General features: G+C 38.7%; 1 protein-coding gene across 5 annotated transcripts in view; it reads left to right on the top strand.

Annotated features, from left to right (window-relative positions):
• The window catches only part of ZHX1 (zinc fingers and homeoboxes 1), a 31,544-nt gene extending 6,886 nt beyond the window's left edge, over positions 1-24,658 (top strand). For 4 of the 5 annotated variants that reach the window (XM_050940755.1, XM_050940754.1, XM_050940753.1 and 1 more), the window contains 4 exons: positions 1,760-2,003; positions 3,142-3,293; positions 12,544-15,382; positions 22,384-24,658. In XM_050940755.1, coding sequence (XP_050796712.1) covers positions 12,764-15,379 — 2,616 coding nt within the window. In that variant the 5' untranslated portion in view covers positions 1,760-2,003; positions 3,142-3,293; positions 12,544-12,763 and the 3' untranslated portion in view covers positions 15,380-15,382; positions 22,384-24,658. Of the gene's footprint in view, positions 1-1,759; positions 2,004-3,141; positions 3,294-9,406; positions 9,545-10,473; positions 10,626-12,543; positions 15,383-22,383 lie in introns of those variants that run through there. The other variant, XM_050940756.1, reaches the window with a different exon arrangement.
• Positions 24,659-25,456: the final 798 nt, after the last annotated feature.

The following is a 25,456-nucleotide window of genomic DNA, read 5'->3' as shown; positions in this document are numbered from 1 at the left end:
GAATACCACACCCCTGTTTTATCCTGAAATGATTTAATTTGGGCTGATTTAATAATAAGATTAGATTTCTCTACCTTACTTCTCCCTTTCTCAATCATACCACCTCTTCTCCCATCCCACAAAATCACCTATCTAATACAGTAGTATAGAAACATTCCTAGTACATTTAACCCAGGGTGGACTGATTATTTAAATCGGTTATTTAAATAATTATTTAAATCAGCAAGCAGAAAACCTTGATTTAAATAACCTATTTTAATCTTATTTTGCATTTATGCTTTTTAATTATTTTCATAAAGGAAGGCTGATTCTCCTTGGCTGGTATAATCTGGTACTTTCTTTTTCTAACCAAAACAATACACTATATCTAGGGCCCCACCAAATTCATGGTCCATTTTGGTCAATTTCACAGTCATAGGATTTTAAAAATCATAAATTTAATGATTTCAGCTATTTAAATCAGAAATTTCACTGTGTTGTGATTGTTGGAGTCCTGACCCAAAAAGGAGTTGTAGGAGAAGGGGGATCACAAGATTATTGTAGTGAGGGTTGCAGTCCTGCTACCCTTACTTCTGCGCTGCTGCTGGCAGCAGCACTGACTTCAAAGCTGGGCAGCTGGAGAGCGGCAGCTGCTGGTCGGGAGCCCAGCTCTGAAGGCAGAGCCACCACCACCACCAGCAGCAGTGCAGAAGTAAGAATGGAAATACTATATCATGCCTTCCTTACTTCTGCGCTGCTGTCTGCAGAGCTGGGCCCTCAGTCAGTAGCTGCCGCTCTCCTGCCACCCAGCGCTGAAGGCAGCAGCACAGAAGTAAGGTTGGCATGGTATGGTATTGCCACTCTTATGCGCTGCTGCTGGCAGGGCACTGCCTTCAGAGCTGGGCACCCAGCCAACAACTGCTACTCTCTGGCCGCCCAGCTCTGAAGACAGCACAGAAGTAAAGATGCAATACTGTGTCCCCCCAGGGCTGGCTCCAGGGGTTTTGCTACCCCAAGCACTCTCCCCGCCCCCAAAAAAAGCAATCATCGCAATCTGCAGCAATTCAGCTGGAGGTCCTTCGCTCTGACCAGGAGTGAGGGACCCGCCGCCGAATAGCTGGACGTGCCACCCCTCTCCATTGTGGCTACCCCAAGCACCTGCTTCCTAAGCTGGTGCCTGGAACTGGCCCTAGTCCCCCCTAAAATACCCTTGAAACTCCCTTTTGGGTCAGGACCCCCAATCTGAAAAATGCTATTCTCCCCCCACGAAATCTGTATAATGTAGGGTTAAAGCACACACAAGACCAGATTTCACAGTTTGTGACATGTTTTTCATGGCTGTGAATTTGGCAGGACCTAACTATATCTATACACATTTATTTAAGCAATTGTATAATCTAACATAAATTTATTCAGATTCTTACGTTTTACATTTTTTATGATAGAGAATGGTGAATGATCCATATCTTATATACCAAGTGATTAATTTTTTTACTCATGATTTGTGTCAAGTTGCACTTGGATGGAAAGTGGAATTCAATTAAAATGCACAAAAACATTTTAAAATTGCTTTTATTTAAGTATAAATTTTAAATCTTAAATACTTTTCTCTTGTGAATCCAGTGTATGTTTATCAAAACATGATTTGCTTTTAAAAATAATTGATGTATTAAACAAATATAATATTATCTGTAGTTAATGAATTGAACTGATAGTTTTGTCACTGTGTTCAAGATTTTAGAACTGGTAGACCTCTTTTTTTTTTTTTTTTTTTAAATAGATTGTAAGAGGAAAATGAGCTTTTCTGCTTTTTCGACTCCCAGTTGGTTTCTCAACTTTGAATCACCTAGTCATTGAACTGAACTACTTGAATAAACTGAAATGAAGAAATATTCGCTCTGCACCTGCAGAAGAGGCTACTCCTGTCAAAAGCTGGTTTTGCACTTCGAACACCAGTCACAAGTGCTTAGCCAGTGACTTCCACCAGTACAGTGGTTTGACTTCAAAATTTCACCAGCAAACAGGTACTGCTTGCATATTTTTTACTTAATTTAAATTCTTTTAATAGATTATAACAATTTATGTTAAATCCTAAACTTTAATCTCATTTAATTTTAACTAGGTTTATTTTTAAGGGAAAAAAATAATTTGAATGTTAAATAAATTTACTTATTTAATTTTTATTTTTATCTACCTTGATTTAAACACTGTCCCTCTACTCTAAGATTATTATTTACCTGTTCAATATAGGAATGATGCTTCATCTATTTTAAAATAATCCTCAATTATGTTACTGAGAATAGTAGTTTTAATGTTGACATATGGAGCAACACTGTAATATATAATTTAATGGAATGTTTTTAGTGTGTATTCTGTTTTGAAGGCAAGTATAACATCAACAGGAACAAGGTGATTTTTATTAAAACTGATATGATTATTTTGTCAGATAATATAAGATACAAGTTTAGGTTTAGACACTCTTATATTCTTCTTCACCACCCCTCAGTATTATGTCATTTGGGTTTTCGAAATAAGAGTGGACTCTGATTTCCTTGGGCAGCTTGCACTTTCCGACTTTTTTCTGTTGCTTTTTAAATGTGAACTGCAATGGTTTTAAAGTAAATACAGAATTTGTTTATAACATTCTAGAGGCCTGCTCCTGTTGAAGTCAATGATAAATTCTCTTTTTAACTCCAGTGGGAGCAAGACTGGACCCTAAAAGCATGAGCAGGCTGCACAAATTGATTTAAATTGCCAATATATTTTAAAACAATCTTTAAAAGGGATGCTATTGGGTATCCTCAATTTTTTGTTTAAAATGAATACAGATCTGATTTTCAATAGAAATGTTTGCATAAAATTAACAACAACAAAAAAGATTTGTTTCATATCCTTCCTGTGCAAATTTTGCAGCATTATGCTAGTGCATGAGAACCAATCATTAGTCTATTTTGTGTACTCAGTGTAACAAAAAAAAAGTGAATGAAAGTAAGTAAGCCACATAAATGATTAAAATAAAACTTTTTTTCCCCCCAAGTTTTCACTATTCTGCTGTGGTGCTAAAAACTTGGGTAATATAATTTTTTGAAAAACTAATTTCCTTATTTTAGAAAAATTATAGCATCGGGTTAAAAGGGATTTCCTCTTTTAATTTCCTGCTAGGCGCTAAGAGCAGGATTCTCTTGTTCTCCTACAAGAGTTGGTCATGTGAACAACAGCTACTCTGTTTTAGAAAAAGGATGCAGCCCCCTATATTGCCTGAATGTTAATGATGTCATCAACTCTTTCATGAAAACATGGAATCCTGAACTCAGGTCTTGGCAAATATTCTGTTGCCTTGTTAAAACGGATCTATTTTATATTTAATGTAGCTAAGCTTAAAAATATATTTAACTATAAAATGTTTAAATTCAGATACATTTTCCAGAGAAGAGGGTTTTTTTCTTCACAGGTGTTTACGTGGGAGCTGTATCAGTTCAGTTTAACTAAATCAGTTTAATTTAATGTCCTATGTGGATACTCTCATTTCAGTTTAAGGCCTTGTCTACGCTTTAGAAGTTTTTTTCCATTTTATCTGTGACAGTATAGTTGCAGCTGCAAAAACCGCATTGGATGCAGTTATGAGTATAAAAGTGCTTATATCGATATAATTTATTCTAATTTGTGAATTGAAATAAGCTATATTGGAATAAAGCACCTTATACCAATATAACTGTATCTGCACTAAGGCTTTTATGGATATAACTACCTTAGCAAAAATCACATACCCCTTGCCAACATAGTTGATAAAACTTTAAATATTTAATTTAAAGCTGTTCCCAATTGACTTAAGCAAAACTGAAATAAGCCTGTCCACACAGGGCTTGTACTGATTTAACTAAATTGGTTTAACTAAATCAGGCAACTTTCTCATGTAGACAAGACCACAGTGGAATGCAGTGGCCCTGTCTACATTACAACCGTCTACACTGCTATCTTAAAACAAATTTTGTTACTACCATGATTGGCTCTAAACATGCTTTATAGCCATACTTAATGCAAATAATATTCAGTGCCAGATTCTGTCACACATTGAGTAGACCATAATTCTTCAGGAAGTCCCATTGAAATCAGTGGGAGTACGCATGGTGTAAGATGGCAGAATCTGTTCCTCTGGCAACTAACTCTGTTTTGCCTAAGGCAGAGCTTTGACTGTCATGTGGACCCCCTGCCTATGCAACCAGTTTTGGTAAATCCTTCTTCATGCGAGCTGATTTTTAGTGGCAGTCTGCTGCCAGACGGAGTCCCAGCCGCCGGCCCCGCTCAGCCTGCTGCTGGCCTGGATGGACGGAACCCAGGGCCGGCAGCCAGGACCCCAGCTAGCAGGGGACAGTGAACGGAACCTCAGTCCAGCAGCAGGCTGAGCGTCTCAGCCTGCTGCCGGTCTGGGGTTCCATCTGCTGCCCCCGCTGCCACTCTGGGGTTCCATCCGCCGGCCCTTGTAAATGTAAAATGTATTACTGGCACATGAAACCTTAAATTACGGTAAATAAATGAAGACTTGGCACACCACTTCTCAAAGGTTGCCAACCCCTGTTCTATCCTATACTGAGACACTGTGATACCGGCTCAGATTTTCCTAGAGTGCATATTTAGATACTCTGTTAGAGAACTAAAGTATGGAGAGACAAACTTAATTGACATGTGGATGTGTTCTGAAAAAAGCTGCTGTGTGGATCAAGTTTTCTTTACCAGGTCAGAGAAGTGTATCACAGACTGGATCTTAAAACGCCATTGTACCTATAGTGTGGACAGGCCTATCTATTGGGAAGAGACAGCTAGGGTACAGTCCTGCTCTAGCCTGGAGGTGAACTAGATGATTTGCTAGCTCTTGTCCATCTCTAATTTCTATGATTCTGTTTGTAACTTTTAGGCTACATGTGTAGTCTGTTAACAATTCAGTATAGAAAATATTTTTTGTGTTTGACCTCTTAAAAATCAAAGATCAAATCACAATCTCTATTTTCTGCATTATAGAAAGTGGGAAGACTAGTCTTGTGGTGAAGTAGGTAGGGGAATCAGAGCAGTCTACCCTGCTCTGGCCTCTAGAATCTTGTGCAAGTCATTTGACCTCTCAGTCCATCAAAACAGGGCCAATAATGGTAACTGGTTGTGTTTGTAGCCTGGCTAGTATGCATTCAAAAATGTTAGCCTACATTTTAGCAAGCATTAAGAGGGCTTTTCAGTCATATTGAGCTAATTCCACATGAGCTAACGCAATTGAAAAACATCCTTTTTGCCTGTCAAGAGAGGGCCTAAGTGCCTACATTTTCCAATCTATTAAAAGGGGCTGATGAATTCTGTCATAGAGGTGTTGAGACTTAGTAATTCAGCATCTAGATTGTGTTTTATGATTGATGAAAAGTTCTTAAGTAGAGATTATGGGGTGTGTGACATTTATACACTTGTAGCTCTAGTGGAGCATGTAGTGGTGCCTATTAATGTTGCCTATTGCTTTCCATTATAAATCCATTTTCAGTTTATTTTAAATTTCTCATACTTGGTCTCTTCTTGAGCGTCTCTCTTCTCTCCCTCCACCCCGCCCCTGGAAATTTTGGTCCAGAAAGAGCAAAGTTAATGGAGGGGAAAACAGGGAATTTTTATCAATGTAAGTTTTCCCCCACCTTTTTCTGAACAGCTCTAGTGCCTTGGCTTTGAAGTAGGAACTTCAGTTGAAATTTGGCCGAGGAATAGCACTGAGGTGAGAGAAGTGCTTTCCACTGTTCCTGTAAAAATGATAGCCATGCTTGCATATGTGATAGTTTGTAGAACATTTAGTTATTTTGTTTTAACCACAGTATCTCAGAATTGGGACTGTTGTTACATTATACTGAATATGCTTCCAGACTGCTCTATAGACTTCATTATTATTCCAAAGTGAAGTCATGCAGCTCTATTTGTGGTGCAGGAAAAATGGGTCCTCTTCCTTCATCTGTGTTGATTCTTATATTGGCAAATATCACTGTGGTATCTGAAACGATGCTGCTTATGTACCTGCAAATGCCATTTTTTTTGTAGGAGGAGGAGCACCAAATTGGGGCCAGGAGTCCATGAGTTCTTGTCGCACCTATTCCACTGACCAGTGCTAAGGGTTGAAAAGTCTACAGAACTATTATTATTGAGCTAGGTTTCACACTACTGATCTAGGAGAAGGCAAATATCAGTACATAGACCAACACAGGTTGCAGAAGGTCACTGCTGTCAGAGTCCATTTCCAGTGTAGCAGGCACATCTCATTCAGTTAGCCACACTCGCTCTCAGAAAAAAATGGGAAATCTGTGCTTAGCTATACTGTTTGTAAAATGAAGCTACTTCTGTATGCCCATCTTCTCAAAGTACATTGAGATCAACAGATGAATAAATACTGTGTAAATGCGCAAAATATCAGAGAAGCTGATTTAAATGATAAATTACAGATGACAGTTAGTAGTCCTGCAATTTCACATTTGAGTTCCTTCAGAACTCTTGGGTGAATACCATCAGGTCCTGGTGACTTATTACTGTTTAGTTTATCAGTTTGTTCCAAAATCTCCTCTAATGACACTTCCATCTGGGACAGTTCCTCAGATTTGTCACCTAAAAAGAATGGCTCATGTTTGAGAATCTCCCTCACATCCCCCACCATGAAGACCAATGCAAAGAATTCATTTAGTTTCTCTGCCATGGCCTTATCGTCCTTGAGTGCTCCTTTGGCATCTCGATTGTCCAGTGGCCCCACTTGTGGTTTAGCAGGCTTTCTGCCTCTGATGTACTTAAAAAAATTCTGCTATTACTTTTTGAGTCTTTGGCTAGGTGTTCTTCAAATTCTTTTTTGGCCTTCCGAATTATATTTTTACATTTCATTTGCCAGAGTTTATGCTCCTTTCTATTTTCCTCACTAGGATTTAACTTACACTTTTAAAGGATGCCTTTTTCCCTCTCGCTGCTGCTTTTACTTATTGTTTAGCCATAGTGGCTCTTTTTTGGTTCTCTTACTATGTTTTTTAATTTGGGGTTATATTTAAGTTGAGCCTCTATTATGGTGTCTTTAAAAAGTTTCCATGCAACTTGCAGGGATTTTACTTCTGGTTCTGTACCTTTTAATTTCTGTTTAACTAACCTCCTCATTTTTGTGTAGTTCCCCTTTCTGAAATTAAATGCTACAGTGTTGGGCCGCTGTGGTGTTTTCCCTTCCACAGGGATGTTCAATTTAATTATATAATAGTCAGTATTACCAAGCAGTAATATTCATCTCTTGGACCAGATCTTGTGCTCCACTTAGGACTAAATCAAGAATTGCCTCTCCTCCTGTGTGTTCCAGGACTAGCTGCTCCAAGAAGCAGTCATTTAAGGTGTCAAGAAACTTTATCGCTTCATCCCTTCCTGAGGTGATATGTACCCAGTCAATATGGGGATAGCTGAAATCCCCATTATTGCGTTTTTTATTTTAATATCCTCTCTAATCTCCCTGAGCATTTTAGAGTAACTATCACCATCCTGGTCAGGTGGTCTGTAATATATCCTTACTGCTATATTCTTCTTATTCAAGCATGGAATTACTATCCATCGAGAGTTTGTGGCACAGTTTGGTTCATTTAAGATTTTTACTTCATTTGACTCTATGCTTTCCTTCAAATTTAGTGCCGCCCCCCCCCCCCCCCCCCCCCCGCGCTAGCACAACCTGTTGTGTCCTTCCGATACATTTTGTACCCTGCTGTTACTGTGTCCCATTGATTATCCTCATTCCACCATGTTTCTGCAATGTCTATTATATCAATATCCGCATTTAGTACGAGGCACTCTAGTTTGCCCATCTTATTATTTAGACTTCTAGCATTGGCATGTAAGCATTTTTTAGCTGTCTGCCATTACATGATGTAATTGAATGGGATTTTTTTTCTTTTTACTGTTTCTCATCAGATCCTACCTGTATTTTATCATCTTCCAACTTCTCCTCCTTATTAGGACATAGGGAATTTCCATTTATAGATCCTCCCTTAAAGGATGCCGCTGTCCGAATTACATGCTCCTCCGCAGCTGTTGGCTTTCCCCAAGCCCTTAGTTTAAAAAACTGTTCTATGACATTTTTAATTTTATGTGCCAGCAATCTGGTTCCATTTTGGTTTAGATGGAGCCTATCCTTCCTGTATAGGCTCCCCCTTTCCCAAAAGTTTCCCCAGTTCCTAATAAATCTAAACCCCTCTTCCCTACACCATCATCTCATCCACACTGAGACCCTGCAGTTCTGCCTGTCTAACTGGTCCTGCACGTGGAACTGGAAGCATTTCAGAGAATGCTACCATGGAGGTCCTGGACTTCAATCTCTTACCTAGCAGCCTAAATTTGGCCTCCAGAAACTCTCTCCTACCCTTCCCTCTGTCATTGGTACCTCATGTGCCACGATCACTGGCTCCTCCCCAGATAAGGCTATGTAGATGTCTCAACGCAACCTTCACACCAGACAGAGAAGTCCCCATGCGGTTCTCCCGGTCATTGCATACCTAGCTATGTATGTTTCTAATGGTGTGAGTAAAGGCTCTGCAGCTCTATGAATCCTGCAGCCATGCTTAGTTAGAGAGCACAAACATCTGTTGTTTACAAAATACAGCAATTTATGAATCTGGGGTGGTGGTGTTAATGTAAAGAAATGAAAAAAGATGCATGACAATGATCAAACTGAACAGAGCGTTTAAAAAAAAAAAAAGTCCATATATACCAGTGTGACTCTTACATACAACACTGCTTAGCTTTTTTTACTTCTTTTTTCTTTGCTTTGGTTGTGGGGGTTTTTTTTGGGGGGGGGGTTACACTTTGGCAGGGAGGTGTTTGTTTTTTAAATATGGGAGTGTCATGGTTTCTTATCACATGTTCAAATTTGAGATTCAGGATGTCATTGACAAGTCTCCTAAAAATAAACTCCTTGTCTGAGATGACACCACATTGCTGATTGTCTAATATTGTGGCTTATGAAACAAAGGGTTATTTTTACTTCTTAATTGGTGCAACGTTTCATGAAGATTTAAATTTAGGTAAAGTATCTATTAATGGTGAGTGGGGAAAATTTAAAATGAAAATTGCAATAAACTCAGAAATATGTGTAGAGTGCCCCAGTAACTGGCATTCAGTACAGAGAAAACATTCTAACTTTGAAGAATTTATGCTGTAAGTGTGAAAGGCCTCTAGAGGCCTCCTAATTCAGTAAGAAACTTGAGCACATGGCTAACTTCAAGCATGAGTAGTCCCACTGAAGTCAATTCATGTGCTTAAGCAGCTTGTTGAATCAGGGCCAGTTAGGAGGGGAATTTTGTGAAAATTTCTGGTTCTTAATTCAGTTTTACTTTGCACTTCATCTTTAAGCAATAGTGCCTTCAGGCACTGCCAGGCAGTCAGTGAACACCTGGAGGAATTGACGATATAAGACAAAACTAAAGACAATTAATTCAGCCAATCAGTAATTGATAAAAGATGATCAGCCTGGTGATCATCGATGCTATAAACCATGAAAATACAGAAAGTGCAAGGCATCCTACTACTCAGGACTGACAAGGTGAAATGTTATAGGCAACTTGACAGCTGGTCAATTAAAACAAAAAGTGAAAAGTCATTTCAGGTGCTTCAGCTTCTCCTGAGTCACATGCTAATGTTTCTATTCTTACAATCACATTTTGGGTTTGTTTTTTGTTTTTGTTTTGTTTTTAATTCTCTCAGCCAATGCTAGATGAAAGTTCCATACGAACAGGGAGAAATGACTATTCACAAAGTAAATAGTCTGAACACAGGGAGGAAAAAAATCTTTCATTTCTTACGATGTACGCTGTTTTTTGTCGAATTACAAGATAAAAATTAAGATAGAAATGTGATTTTTTTCCCCCACTTTAAATATATTTCCTCTGTAATTCTTACCTGTAAGAGGCAGCAGGTTCCTGTCTGTTTTGAAAATAATATTTATATGCAGCTTCATGGTTCACCCAACTTTTGACATTAACTGAGAACTTTTTGAGACTTAAAATAATAGGAAAGGGTTAACTAGTAATGTGAACAGTTCACCTTTTTTTCTTTTTTTTCCAGTTTTCTGAACATCATTGTTCTGAGCAGTTTCCCCTGCAGCTTTAAAAATTAAGGTTGAAGGCCATGAACCTGCACAGATTTTTCATATACTGTAACTTTGAAGTCAGTGGGATTATTCATAGTACATAAAATTAAGCACATGTGTAAATCTTTCCAGGATTGTGGCTCAAACCTGAAAGTTCAAGGTAAAATTACAAAAGTAAGGAGTTTTTGGCAATGAGTAAATCTTAAGGGATTAAAAAGCCTGATTTTTTTTTAAAGGTATTTAAGCACTTAACTCCCATTTAAACCAGTGGGAGATAAGTGCCCAGTTATGTTTAGAAATCTGACTTTAGTAAATGTCATCTGCAGTTAGCCACATTGTGTCAAAATAAATACATTTTTTTAAATTACTTTCTCTTTTCATAGAACTACTTGCGCAAAGAAGCATGTTGCTTTCCTGGTAAAAAAGACTAGAGGAATGGCATAATATGTTTAAATTTAGGCACCACAAACCAAAATAGAGGCCTGGGGATAAATTCTGCACTCACTTACACCATCTATCACTTGAGAATTAGTTGGTATGTTGGTAAGACTCTTACTTTTCTATGGGAGGCCTGTGTGAAAGAACAGTTATGTTTTGTGATCTGGAAGAGAGTAACATTTTCAGAAGTGATCCTAAGTCTCATTGAAAGTCAGTTGCTCGATATTAAGAGTTGAGGCAAGGGCTATCCTAAAATTTTGGGAGTAGGGTGAACTCAAATTAGACATGTAGGATGGAAGTTTCAGAATTAACTGATCCCATTGAAGTAACAGGAGTTTTACTATTGACTTCGGTGGGAGCGGAGGTAGGCCATTGGCTGAGTGTTTTTGACAATTTTACTCATAAATTCTTAAATACAAATTTAAAGTACTTTGCAATATTGCCATCCCTTTTTTCTAAATGTAAACTGTGTGTTTTAAAATATTTTATATTTTATCTTTTGGTTCTAAATTTAGTGAGGAAATTATTTTGGAATATAATTTTGTAATGTTCTGTTAATATTTTAATTTTTTTTATTTTTTAGTCTCAGTCTAACTATTTAATTCTTTTTTTTCCCAATCCAAGTAAATAAGCTAATGCCGAATATGCTCAAGTGCATTTTTTAAACTATCATTCTGATTAAAGGAATTCTCTGGATATAATATACACTACAGGGATGTACTGGCATCTCTTTTGAAGGGTCTTATATAAAGATTACATTAGCAGAGATTTTGAGTGTAAATCAGTTTTTTAAAACTGAATAAAAAGGGATGTGTACTGAAAAATATTCCAAAGAAGGTACACGTGTGGAGTTGTGATTCAGTAAAAGAAGGCATTTGATTTAGACCTCTGTTCAGGAAAGTGTTTAAGCATATGCTTATGTACATTCCTGAATCAGGGCCTTAATCAGTAAACAAACAAATTTGTAAACATCTGTACATTTCATACTTTAAATAGAGACCTACTTTGTTCATTCCTTGAAAAGACAGGATATGCTCAGATTTAAATTTCAAGCAGGAGAGGTTCTTCTAAGAACAGAAGTACATTCTGTGTTCTCAAGCAACAGACTTAAGATAAACTTTATCAAACTGTGTCTTTGCCAGCTTTTTCCTTTATACTATAAGAAGTGCATAATTTTGGTTAGTGTCCCTTCGCTGTTTCAGCCCATGTTTGTTCTGGTGTAATTCAACCAACCATGTTCTCAGTAGTGCGCACAGTGATGCATGCAGGCACACTTTAGTTAACCAGCCTCTGTAGCAATTAATTTAAACTAGCTAGGAGTAGAATTTTCAAATCCTGAATTTCAGTGATATTTGGGGGACAGAGGATGAGGGCCTCACCCCCTCTCTGCCAGAGTGCCATTAAAAAGGGCTCTAAAAGTCCCATATTCACACTGAGGGAAGATGGCCCCAGCATGGATACTGTGGAAAACCACCATAAGGCTGTCTTCCGAGGATCCTCCTCAAAGCCCTGGCATATGGGGATGTGCCAGGCAAGGTTGGTCAAGAGGGTTATGTCAAGAGAGGGGCCATAGCAGGCAGTGCTGTGGCCCATAGAACCCCCTGGCAAGGCTTCAGTAATTTCAACAGAGCACCCTGGGATTGAGAAGGTGCAAACGTGGCTTAATGCTTCTGATCTCCGAATTGAACCCAGCCTTTAAAGGAAAGGAAACAATTGGAAAGTCAGTGTTCTGATGCCATTCCATGTTTGATGTCTTTCATCTGCATTGATATATATTAGAAATCTTTGACACTGTTAGTATAAAGAGTCTGATCTTGTCACACTTACTTCTGTTGAGTAGTACCTTACTCCTTGATTAGTCCTATTAATTTCAGTGGGTCCACTTTGAAGGGAGTAGAAGTGGCAGAATCAAGCATATAGTGTTAAATTAATTCTAATCACAGAATACTTTTCTGGCTAATGAATGTAAACTACTCATTTCTAACTTATATAATGTTTTCTCTCCTTTACTGCAGGTGGTGGAAATGGACTTTAAGAAGCTGTGACTCAACATTTCATCCTTGAACTACGATGGTTTTTTTAATTTGATTGCACTACAAAAAAGCTGCTAATGGGATAAATGCTGAAAAGTTTCAAGAATTGACTTGAAGTACCAAAAGCCATTATTGAAAATCAAGAAGAGCTTGAACCTACATCAGTATCATTCAGTCAATATTATTTCCTCACAACAACAGAATGGCAAGTAAACGAAAATCAACTACCCCGTGCATGGTCCTAGCAAGTGAGCAGGATCCAGACTTAGAAATGATATCAGATTTGGATGAAGGACCTCCTCTACTTACACCGGCAGAGAATGCTACAGCTGAGAGTATATCAAGTGATGAAGACATTCAAGAATATATGGATTCAGACAATCAGCAAAATAAAAAAGTTGAAGGTGGCTATGAATGTAAATACTGTACATTTCAGACACCAGATCTAAATATGTTTACTTTTCATGTTGATTCAGAACACCCTAATGTAGTATTAAATTCATCCTATGTCTGCGTGGAATGCAATTTTCTTACCAAAAGGTATGATGCTCTTTCAGAGCACAATCTGAAGTACCACCCCGGAGAAGAGAATTTTAAACTGACCATGGTGAAACGTAATAATCAGACAATCTTTGAGCAAACAGTGAACGATCTCACTTTTGATGGGAGTTTTGTGAAAGAGGAGAATGCTGAGCAATCCAACACCTCAGAGATCCCCTCATCAGGAATCTCAATTAGCAAGACCCCTATTATGAAAATGAAAAACAAAACCGAGACTAAACGAATTGCTGTTTTCCACAATGTAGCTGAAGACATTCCTGGTGAAGAAAAGGAAACTGAAAATGAGCCAGACTGTGAGGAAGTAGTCGAAAACCCACAATCAGCAGTTTCCGAGTCCAAAATGAACAATCCAGCTGCTTGCAATGCAGCAGATACAACTAGCACCGTAATGACTCCAGCGCCAGTGATTCAACCTGGGGTGGCACAGGTAATAACTACTGTCACAGCTCCACAGAACTCTAACTTGATTCCAAAAGTCTTAATACCTGTAAATAGCATTCCAACCTACAACACTTCTTTGGATAACAATCCTCTTCTGCTCAACACCTATAACAAATTTCCCTATCCAACCATGTCAGAAATCACCGTTCTCTCTGCTCAAGCTAAATATACTGAGGAACAGATTAAAATATGGTTTTCTGCCCAACGTCTGAAGCATGGTGTGAGCTGGACGCCAGAGGAAGTGGAAGAAGCAAGGAGGAAGCAATTTAATGGCACTGTGCATACTGTACCACAGACAATTACGGTTATTCCAGCGCACATTTCAGCAGCTGGCAATGGCTTGCCATCCATCTTGCAAACATGCCAAATAGTTGGTCAGCCAGGTCTTGTCCTCACTCAAGTCGCAGGTACAAACACTTTGCCAGTAACAGCCCCTATAGCTCTGACAGTAGCAGGAGTCCCAAATCAGACACAGTTACAGAAGAGCCAGATCCATGCCGCCCAGCCTGTGGCAGAAACCAAGCAAGTAGCTGCTATTCCAGCCCCTCAGCTTATCAAACACGAAACCACATTAGTAAATCCGGATTCATTCGGCATCCGTGCAAAGAAGACGAAAGAACAGCTGGCAGAATTAAAAGTCAGCTACCTTAAAAATCAGTTCCCTAATGATTCAGAGATTATTAGGCTAATGAAAATAACGGGCCTGACCAAAGGAGAAATCAAAAAGTGGTTCAGTGATACACGATACAACCAGAGAAACTCAAAAAATAATCATGGCATTCATCTCAACAACGATTCTTCCACCACCATTATTATTGATTCAAGTGATGAAACAAATGAGTCCCCAACAGTAGTCACGCCACAGCATAAGCAATCGTGGAATGCTTTCCCTGATTTCACCCCACAGAAATTCAAAGAAAAGACTGCTGAACAGTTGCACAACCTCCAAGCAAGTTTTCTCAGTAACCCTGTCCTGACAGACGAAGAGCTGAATAGGTTAAGGGCACAGACTAAACTGACCAGAAGAGAGATCAATGCCTGGTTTACAGAGAGAAAGAAAACAAATGCTTTAAAGGAAGAAGAAGCTAAGTTAAAAGAGAGCAATGCAAGTAGCTCAAAAGATGAGGCTGGAGAAACTTCTCAAGGAGAGGGATCTGTATGGCTAAGATCAGGGGGTTCTGCAAGCAAGGTGGGTAAAAAGTCACCAGAGCAGTTACATATGCTTAAAAGTTCATTTGTCCGTACTCAGTGGCCATCCCCACAAGAATACGACAAACTGGCAGAAGAAACTGGCCTTCCAAGATCAGACATTGTTAGCTGGTTTGGAGATACTCGCTATGCCTGGAAAAATGGTGGTTTGAAATGGTACTATTACTACCAGGGTTCCAGTGGGAATTGTATGAATGGTCAAGCCTTTGTCAGAAGGAGGGGGAGAGGGAGACCGAAAGGAAGGGGAAGAGGAAGGCCTCGTGGGCGGCCTCGGGGAAGCAAAAGGATAAACAACTGGGACAGAGGATCCTCCATCATCAAATTCAAAACTGGAACAGCAATCCTTAAGGATTATTATATGAAGCATAAATTCCTCAACGAGCAAGACCTTGATGAACTTGTAGCCAGATCTCACATGGGATATGAGCAGGTCAGAGAGTGGTTTGCAGAAAGGCAAAGAAGATCAGAGCTAGGCTTAGAGCTGTTTGAGGAGAATGAGGATGAAGAAGAAATGCTGGATGATCAGGAAGAGGAGGAAGAAACGGATGATAGTGACACTTGGGAACCCCCTCGACATGTTAAGCGTAAACTCTCGAAATCAGATTGACATGTAAGTTTGGGGCTTGGGCAAAAAACCCATACATTATATTTGACATTATTGTGAAGAGCCAAATAGTTTTTAAAGGCCTTCCGTTTTAGCGAACACCTTCCTAGCATGTCCACTCTCTCAGGTGGAGGGAACAAGATGCTACCTGTGCAGCCACCAAATATTTGCTTCCTGGCTAGCAGAGATGGACATGCTAAGTGCTAGCCCAGGGTTTGGAACTATAAATCCAACCCAAATTCTGCTGCTCCTCCTCCTCCTCCACATCACTGCTGAGGGCTCATCATTTAAGTGACTATTTATAAATATTTAATTGCCTTGTGTTTAATTCAAAAAACAAACACAAACAGCTGCATTTTTCATTGTTATAGGAGAACATTACCCACTCTGGAGAAGGAAAATACAAAAACCTAATGTCTTTTTGCAAACCTCGCTTTACCTCCTAAGGCTTCAGAGCTTGGGGTGTGTCTTTTTTAAAGGAAATAATTCAAAAACAGAAAAGAAGGGGAAAAGTATGACAAAAGAATCAATAACCACAGGGGTGAGAATTACTTGGTTTTAGAAACTAGATGAAATGATTGTCATGTTTTTCAAAGTGTTCAGGTTTACAGAACTTGTGCTGAAAATGTCTTTACCATCATGAGCTGAGTCAGTTTAAATGTAGGGCTATAAGATGCTGTTCATTAAACTTAATCAGCATATCCTGAAATCCATTCTACATCCATGTAATTTAAATGCATGGTAGACCTGATGTGATCCATATCAGCATTCATTTTTTGCTTACGCATTTGCTCTTATGTTGGAAAATGGTAACATAAAAGTCCTTGAAATCAAAACCTGTATTCTGAAAAAGGTAAATATGCAGACGAGTTAGGAAAGTTGCTTTAAAAACTATTCAGAATCAGCTGCTTTGTTAGCAACAAAGACATGAAAAGACAGGGCAGAGATTAAAAGCATCTGCAAATTCACTCAGTGTTAGGAAAAACACTTCACCTTTTTAAAGTAGCTATAAAGCCCCGTTTTTTAATTCCTATGGAAAATTAAAGCCTGACTGCTATTGCTCTTAATCTTTGGATGTAACAAACTATATGTACACACGTCTCATTTTTCATCTCTAGTGGCAGCCCAGCTGAACGATTTGCATGCAAGTTTAACCAAACTTCATCCTAATGGATTCAGCCCATCAGTGTGATAATTCTGTGAATGTGCAGGGCAATAAAACTACATGGTCAAGTATTCTGGTTTAAACTCAAAGTTGGACTTACCTGGACTGAGCTCCAGAATTGTTTGAATTTGATAGGGAATGTCTTGTGAATCTTAAATATTAGTTTCTCTAAAAATCAACCAGTTGGTCCCAAGAAAAAATAATTTCTAGTGCTTGAACAGACCGCTTTAAAACAATGGTCTGGATCAGGGGTCGGCAACCTTTCAGAAGTGATGTGCAGAGTCTTCATTTATTCACTCTAATTTAAGGTTTTGCGTGCCAGTAATCCATTTTAACGTTTTTAGAAGGTCTCTTTCTATAAGTCTATAATATATAACTAAACTGTTGTATGTAAAGTAAATAAGATTTTTTAAATGTTTAAGAAGCTTCATTTAAATTTAAATTAAAATGCATAGCTCCCTGGACCAGTGGCCAGGACCTGGGCAGTGTGAGTGCCACTGAAAATCAACTCGCGTGCTGCCTTCAGCACCCGTGCCATAGGCTGCCTACCCCTGGTCTAGATTCAGTAAATGCAGCTCAGGAAGGTGCCTCACACTAAGGATAAACAGTCAGTATTTCTACTGCTGTCTTCCCTTATATCCTGCTGGAAGGAGAAGCAACTTAAAATTTTGCTGGGTCTTTTAATTTCTCCATGGAGAGGAGATGCTGAAACAACATTCCTGGTCCCCTGGCCAGTGATGTCTATTTTTTGGGTGGCATTAGCCCCCGACAAAAAACATCCTATTATCACGTACATCCTCCTTTTGTGCCTTCTCCCCAGTGGGCACCCTGCTTCCAGGGGCCTGTAGAAAGCAGTGTAAACCTGAGTCAAATCTAGCCCAGTGTTTCTGCATCTTCAGTAACCAAGTTCAGAGCTCCTGGGGCTCTCTTCTTCCTCACAGAGATAAGTGGTGACAAAAGATCAATCACTTTCTCTCTGACTATGAGCTTCTGAAGCTGTGGAAACCTTAGTAGCTGTTGCAAAGCGCTCTCTCACTCTCTCTGTGTTTCTCTGATTATGGCTGACACCCAGATCAAACAAAAAGGAAGGGCAAAATATGCTTTGTCTCGAAAAAAACATCTTGCAGCTGACTACTTGTGTTTAACTTGTGCTCCCTCTCCAGACATATCTGCAGCCACCTCTGTAATCTCATGTCTAAAGTGCTGACTCAACTTCAGGAGGCTATTCTATCTGAAATTCCAAAGCATGTGATTGAGTGGGTTTGCCTTGTAACATTACAGACAAATGTTAAGGCAGTATGCGTCTGAGCATATATTGCAGGATTCAACTTTGGAAGTATCGGGTGGCTTGAGGGAGCAGAACAGAGCACCAATACCAATACCCTAACGAATACCCTTGTTAGGCTGATGCTGATATAGATGAGGCTGTTGCACAAGCTAGAAAGAAAACCTTTTTTTAAAAAAAGCCATGTTAATTTCAAGCGCCATTGCAAATGTAGGGTCAAAAATCAGTGTTTGCCAAATGGGAAACGATAAAATCAGATGGGGGAGAAACGCTATTTTTAAACTTCCAAGAATATTAAAATAAACCCTGAAACTCCTTAGCACTGTGTCTCTAATAAGCAAAGTCTGGACTTGCCTTAATATTTAGGGGTGACCAGAAGTTTAGATTTTTCTTTTAACATTATGTTAAAATAAACTTTTTCCTGTTTTCTTAAGAGATTGTTTTTAGGCCAATAGTGAACTGAACTTTTTTAAAATGTGGTATGATCTAATTGGGAAGATCTTCAGATCACTTTGGTTGTGGTCTCTTAACTATCACCACATATGAGATGAGAAAGACATGAAGGGATAATAGATTTAAGTATTTATTCTGATACTCCTGGGATGAAAATCTTTCAGTAAAATACTCCTGAGGATTATTTTTAACATACACTGGGACAGATTCTCAACTGGTATAAATGATACAGCTCCATTGACTCCAATGGAGTTACAGTGATTTACATGAGCTGAGGATCTGGACCACTACCTCTTTGAATTCTGGAAGATGTAAAACAAAACAAACACTGGGGGCCTGCTCATGGGAAGTGCTGAGCATCCACCGCCCTTATTAAAGACAAGTGAGCGTTCTGAGCCTCCCAAGATTGAGCATGATGATAAATTAGATTAACCAGTTTAGTTAGATTAACCAGTGAAGTTGCTATTAGTTGTGTGCACAGTGCTGCTCATAATCTGGCCCTATTAACAGACTCTTAAAAGAAATAATTAGCATTTATACATTTCTGTGGAGAGGAGGGGGTTCCTTCTTATGGATGCTTCTGTCATCTCACCACAACTGACATGAAAATGAATCACTAAAAAGTATTGTCTGTGTGGAAGGCTGCAGGATTGTCTGTTGTTTCTGTAATTGTAGCAATGGCAGGTAAGAAGCAAAATGTACTTTACAACAGTGGCTCCAAAGTCTTGTTGCTCAGCCCTGCCATGCAGTACTGATGCTTGCCTGCCTCAGGGTTTGTTTCTGCTTGGAAATTGACTTCAATGAACTATTCTGGAATAATCATCACTTGGATTAAGCTAAATCAGAGAAAGGCACTCTTATTCTGGAATAAGTGTGTCCATACAGAGGCTTATACTGAAATAACTAATTCTAATAATTATTTGGGAATAGCTATTTTGGTAAATTTCCAGATATAGAAAAGCCTTTAATATGCTCTCTCCAGAAGTAGCCTAGGCTCTTTGTGATGGCATTAAAGCATGTACTATTGAGTGGGAGATGGAGGGAACTAGCTAGGAGAGCTCAAGTCTTAACTCTAGGTAAATGGCAGAGATTAAGAACCACTGTTTTAGACTGCATCTGTGAATGTGGCTGGCTGAGAACAAATACAGAGCTAAAATTTTCTCCTTCCTTTTGCTCTGATACCAAGAATATCTGATCTGATTATGTAGTTGCTGCGGCCTTTGAATCTTAGCTGATGGAAGAATAAAGACATATCCATACCAGAATGGAGAGAGACATGAAGTAAAAGAAACTGGTGCCTGGGTAGGCTCATGGTCCAGTGTTACCATGGTATGCTGCCTCCTGGGAGAATCCCTCAAGCACTATGCAACCAGCTCACTTTCTTCTTAAGGAAGAGAGACGTTTGATATCTTTCAAGTGATCCTCTCCTATGGACCCAGAAGTGCTGTTGGCTGGCCGTAGAGGGAGTCAAAGCCAGCCTTCTAAGGCCACACGGTTGAGAACCAGCCAGATATAGGCCCTTTGAGAAGAGGGGAAAATGGAGAAGCCTGGAGAATTTCTTCACTTGCCCAGAAAAAAAATCCACTTCTCTTAAAATGTCATAAGCAAACCATGATCCATTTCTTGTTCTGTCAGAACAGTAAGGGGTAGTAAGCTAGGTTTGCCCCTCTCCTCCCTCACATTTAACTATTATGAACCTCTGCATAGTGTTGAATGCAAAGAATAAGCTAATTCTTTTTCTTCCCTTTTTTCTACGGCGTGATTGAAGTTGAGTGATTTTCCCCAATACGTTATAAAAGTTGGGCCACTGAGTGTGTGCATTGTCCACCAGAATACTTAAACTGCTTTTGAATAAATTCATATGAAGCTTCCATCCCTAGCTGTAATATTGATCTCTGGCGATAATGTGAATGCATTACGCCTCCTCAAGGAATCTTTCACATATCGCTTACTGACTTTGGGCAAAATCCTGTCCCCTTTGTGATTGCTGGGGATCTCTGATGCAGTTGAACAGATTTCTTTTGCTGTACAGGGTTGTGGGGTGGCTCCAGAAATCCTGCCCCAAGAGGTACAAAGCCCAGAGATGTAGATCCATTAGCTGTTCTCCCCCTGAAGTGAGAGCAGAGCAATAGCTAGGGCAATTGCAGTCTCAGGCCATGTAATAACTGTGCTGCCACTCCTCAGCTCAGGGTAGGAGAGGGGTATTGCCCCTTTTGCATGAATGGATTACTGTAGTTGGAGCCTTAGCGTTTCCTTCTGTAATTATGACAGGCTAGGCTTCAGCCACCTGACTCCAGTGGAGCCAACGCCGTATCTGTATATATTCATAGTACCTCCCAAGGAGAGAAGGCAAATTTTCAAGCTGCTGTCTTGCTAATACCCAAACCCTAACCTAGAAGCTTGAAAACTGAGCATGTAGTGAAATAATATTGACTGTCAGTGATTTAATTGGGCTTTGCATGGCAATAGGGCTTAAAAAACATTTAGATACTAATGAAGAGACATGAATATTAGTGATGAAGAGATCAATAAATATATTGAAAATTGTTCATACTGGTAGAATCATATAAACTACAAATGGAACAGATCTATAAAGGATTCCATTCTCTACCCCTCCCTACGCAATGCTGGATTGTTTCCTGTCTAGGTTTTAAATACCTTGTGTGTCACAGGATAAACAAACAGCAAATCGCATGGCAAGGGTTTCTTGGGTCAAGTTACTTTGGAGCTTTTGTACTGTATTAATATTATGGAGAAAATGACTCAAAATGAGGACAGGTAAAGCAGAAAAAAAATTATCGTTCTTTGCACTTTATATAGCATTTTTCATCCCACTGTCTCAAACCAATTTACAGAGGTGTGTATTATCCCTGTTTTAAAATGCGAAAACGGAGGCTTAGAAGGGTTAAGGCCTATATTCTTAAACTTTTTGGACTGATGGTTTCCCAGGTATTGAGTTCCTGTACGTGTCACTGACTTCAGTGAACTCTCGGGGTGCTCAGCACCTCTGAAAACTCAGGGCAATTTTTTAGCTCCTTGACTGAGTACTAAAATTTGAAAATTTTGGCTTAAGCAACATTCCCACAGTCACAGAGCGGTCATTAATAATTCTGTGGCACTCTCACAGGAGTATGCATTAACTTGTGTCCTGGCCAAGTTCCAGCTTTGATCATTGCATTCTGTCTACCTAAATTCTCTCTGCAGTTTATATATGGTACTTGCCTCCTCTGCTGTCCTAAACTGTTGTGTGGTGTGCATTTTTTTTTTCCGCCACACAACCTCCACATTTCACCCCACAGGTGGCAGCACTATAGTTGTGGAAGAAATGGTGCCTGGATCTAATAGTTTATCTTATATTTCAGTTTTGTTTTGTAGAGCATTTGGAGGTGAAAAGTGCTATGGACATCTTGGGTTTTATTTATCACAGCACAGCAAATTAAGTTGCAATGTTATTTGCCTTCTATTGAATAAAGTGTTCCATATGCCTCTTCAGATAAAAAATATTCCATGGTACTTTGCCTACATTATCTGCTAACATAATGTGAAAGCATGAGTTGCAAAGCCATCAACTGTGTTCTGACAAGACAAACCACAGAAATTCCTGCTATGTTATGACTTCCAAGTAGCTTTCTTCCCTAGTCTCAGCTTCTGAAAATGTTTCTAGATATGTCAAGTAGTCTGATCTGGGCATATTTGCAGTTTGTCTAATACCAATATTAAAAATTAGTTGTCCTCCCTGGGAAGGCTTTATTTATAGAATATGTTGCACTGGATTCCACTCTTCATGTGCACAGGAGAGTTAACAGGAATCTCATTGGTTTACATAAATGATCGTGCTCTGCAGTTTTCAGTAACTGCAGTATATTTGTGTCTTGTTTCACATGTGAAATGCAATTAAGTTAATACTTTGTAGGGTATTTGAAGTACTAGAAAAGTGATTGACTAATGACCAGCAAGGTTTTGGGAGATGACCAGCATGTAGCAAGCAAGCTGTATGATCTATGCCTGGTGTATGTAATCATGTTAAAGGAAGCCAACATGGCATTTTAGAAAAAAGCGTTTCTCTTGAATGATTCAGTAGCTTACAGTGTCTTTCCTTTGTAGCTGCCCAAAGTGGTGAAGGGGAAGCAAGATATCTGGTTTACTGTGAATGGGCCTAATCTTTCGTGAAACCAAGAAAATTTTGAGACACACACAGGATTGAATACTCAAAAGGATTGGAACTTAGTGTTGTGCCAAAGTTAAACTACTGCAGCTGGTAGAAGTTCTGCACTGTAAATAGAAGACTGATTAAAAGACTACTTGTAAAACAGATTTTAATACAGAACATTTTTATTCTGATACATGATGGAAACTTTCTGTTTTAGACCTTTTTTGAAGGGGCTTCAGTGAACCACTAGATTTTGTCCTCTATTTTGTCCAGCTTAATACTGTACATTCTAGTAAGATGGGCTTTATTGCCTGTGTTCTTTGATATGTGATTAAGCTTATAGCTTTGAGTGACCAAACATTTTACAGAGTAAAAGTTCTTAGAAAAAGTAAATGTAACTGATATTTGTGTCTTATTTATCAGGCTCTGCACAAACTTTGAAAGTTGTGCATGCACTTGTACAACTTACACATACAGTTGGGAATGCATGGGATTCTTCTCAATATTACAAAACTAAGCCTTTGTGGCGTTATGGATCATTATGGATCTTGTCTCTGGATTTTTTTTTTTTTGAGATGAAGATATGAATGAGTGCCACTGTTAAATATTTGTAATATTTCCATTCCTTTCAATAGAGGCCTATTTTGCTTTAACACCTGAAGAAAATAATGAGACAGAAAATAAAAAGAAGCTGTCACAAGAATGAATACTGAGGGAACCACTGAAAATAAACTTTGTACCAAAAATTTGAAAAAAGAAATAATGTAATATGTCCTTACTGAGTGAGTGTGTGTGGTGTGTGTATGTGTTTGTAAGGATTATGCAGAAACTAGGAACTGTCTTTGTTCAAATATGTAGCAGTCCAGAGTTTTTCTAGCATCATTCTCTCTGTTCGTTGTTAACTACGTTGCCATGTCAGGAGGCCTGAACATTCATGTAAACTCTTTCTGTTAAGGCAGATGCTCTTCATTAATACTTTTAAAATTTTGGGAGGATATTTTAAAAGATGACAAAGGGGATTAGGCACCCAATTCCTCCTGAAAGTCATTGGGAGCTAAGCACCTAAATCCCTTTTGTGTCTTTTGAAAAATCTCCCCATTTGGGGCTACAGGACAATTTTTTAAATGTGCTTTTTCTTCAGAGAAATTTTTTTGAAATGAGCATGTTCCATTTAAAGCCCGGCTCATGTACAAATAACTACAGAAAAAATCCTGCTTGCTTTCATTCACACAAACTCCCAGTTGGAGCCAGTATGTGAGCTTTACCTGAATAAGACTAAGGGCTTGTCTACATGCACAAGTTGTAATACTTTGACTATACTAGTATACTTAAAGCAGAACAACTCCCTAGCATTGATACACTGATATCTATATAAGGATGGTTTACACTAATACGTATAGCTATTCCCATACAGGAAGAGGAATAAGATATACCGGTGTAAAATCAACACAATTATTGATAGTTATACCAGTCCAAAAACTATAGACAGGCCCAAGAGTTAATAGCTCCCTGTTTGTGCAACTCATAAAATGATGCATCGTAAAAAATGTTTTTTTACTGAAGCATTTGTCAACTAACAAAAGAGATACAGAGGAGCCTTGAATATGCATGCTGCTTTCATTTTTATAAATGGTTACCTTTTTTAACTACAGCTTTATTAGTAATTCCAAAATACTGCCATTTAGTTGATATTTTCATAACAGACCAGCTGGCTTTGTGAGTTGGTGTCTTTTTTTTTTTATTTCTTTTTCATACTGCTGTCAACTACTATTTTTTAATAATGTAAAATATGCAGAAATCTTGTGCACTGCTTTATTTTTCTTTTTTACTCCATAGAGCACTCAAAGTGTAATGTTAAATTTGCTGTTGGGTTTTTTGGTTTTGTTTTTTTTTTTTTTTTCCAGCATTGCTGATTGTGGTCTTTGATCTATTCGACAGTAGTTTCTTAACATTTTCAGCTGTTGAACAGATTTGTTGTGCTTCAGGTATTGTAAAATGAAGCCTTTGAATATATTTATATTATCTGTTTCCACTGCAATAATGTTTAACCATCTATAGTTGTAAATAATTCTTACCAGTGTTTGTTTCCTTACAGGCGCAATGCTTAATGCTGATCTGATGTTTGCTAGCTTAAAATATTTATTTGACAGAGAAGGAGGAAAAAAAAATCTGTCTACCCAGTTGATTTGTGTCTTTGAGTGCATAATAAAGGTCAGCATTCAGTAGTAATTTTCTTTAGTGATTTTCCATTTTCTTAAATGAAAATCAAATAATTGTACAGAGAATTAGTGACGCCTCTTTTAAGGGATAAACAAAAATGGGTTGCTTAACAGAGATGGTCTCTAATCAAAGTGCGGTCATGTGGTATTTGAAGCCTTTTAAGATGGAATGTTGCCTAACAAGACCCTGACATTACAATTTGTTGCATGCAGCAGACTGTTGCACCCATGTGGAATCCCACTGATTGTAATGAGGCTCAACATGGGCACAGAAATCTGTCTGCACAACAACAAAGTGCAGAAAGAGGCGCTATATCTACATTGTGTTTGTGCATTTGATGGCAGTACTTCGGGCCCCATTTTCCACTGGCCTTGTGTAGTCACTTACACCTGTGCAGAGTGAGTGTAAAACACTGTCATTCTGAGTTGTTAGCAATTTACACTTGCTTTGCCTACAAGTAAATTACTTTGCAAGGTGCAAAGCAGTGGAGAATCAGATCATATAGTGAGTTTCCCCTGTCATCTCTTCATACAAGAGGAGAGAGAAGAAACACTTAAAACAAAAAATAAGGAAAGAAAAAGAGAGGAAAATCTGACTGTAAAAGCAAAAATATTGGTAGGGTGACTCAGGTAGGTATAGTGCCTGGAACTACTTTTAAATTGTCTAGCTTGTCTGAAGGTGTCCCTTTACGACAAGAAACTGAGATAAGCTTATAGGAAAGGCAGTTCGGTTTAACAGATGCAGTTACAACTTCTAAGCAACTAAATATGGCTACTAGTACCCAGAAAAAGTTTTATATAAGCAATG

The sequence above is a fragment of the Gopherus flavomarginatus genome, chromosome 2, assembly GCF_025201925.1.
Source record: "Gopherus flavomarginatus isolate rGopFla2 chromosome 2, rGopFla2.mat.asm, whole genome shotgun sequence".
Taxonomy (NCBI): domain Eukaryota; kingdom Metazoa; phylum Chordata; order Testudines; family Testudinidae; genus Gopherus; species Gopherus flavomarginatus.
Note: the sequence above shows the minus strand (reverse complement) of the source record. Positions and strands in the feature narration are given on the sequence as shown.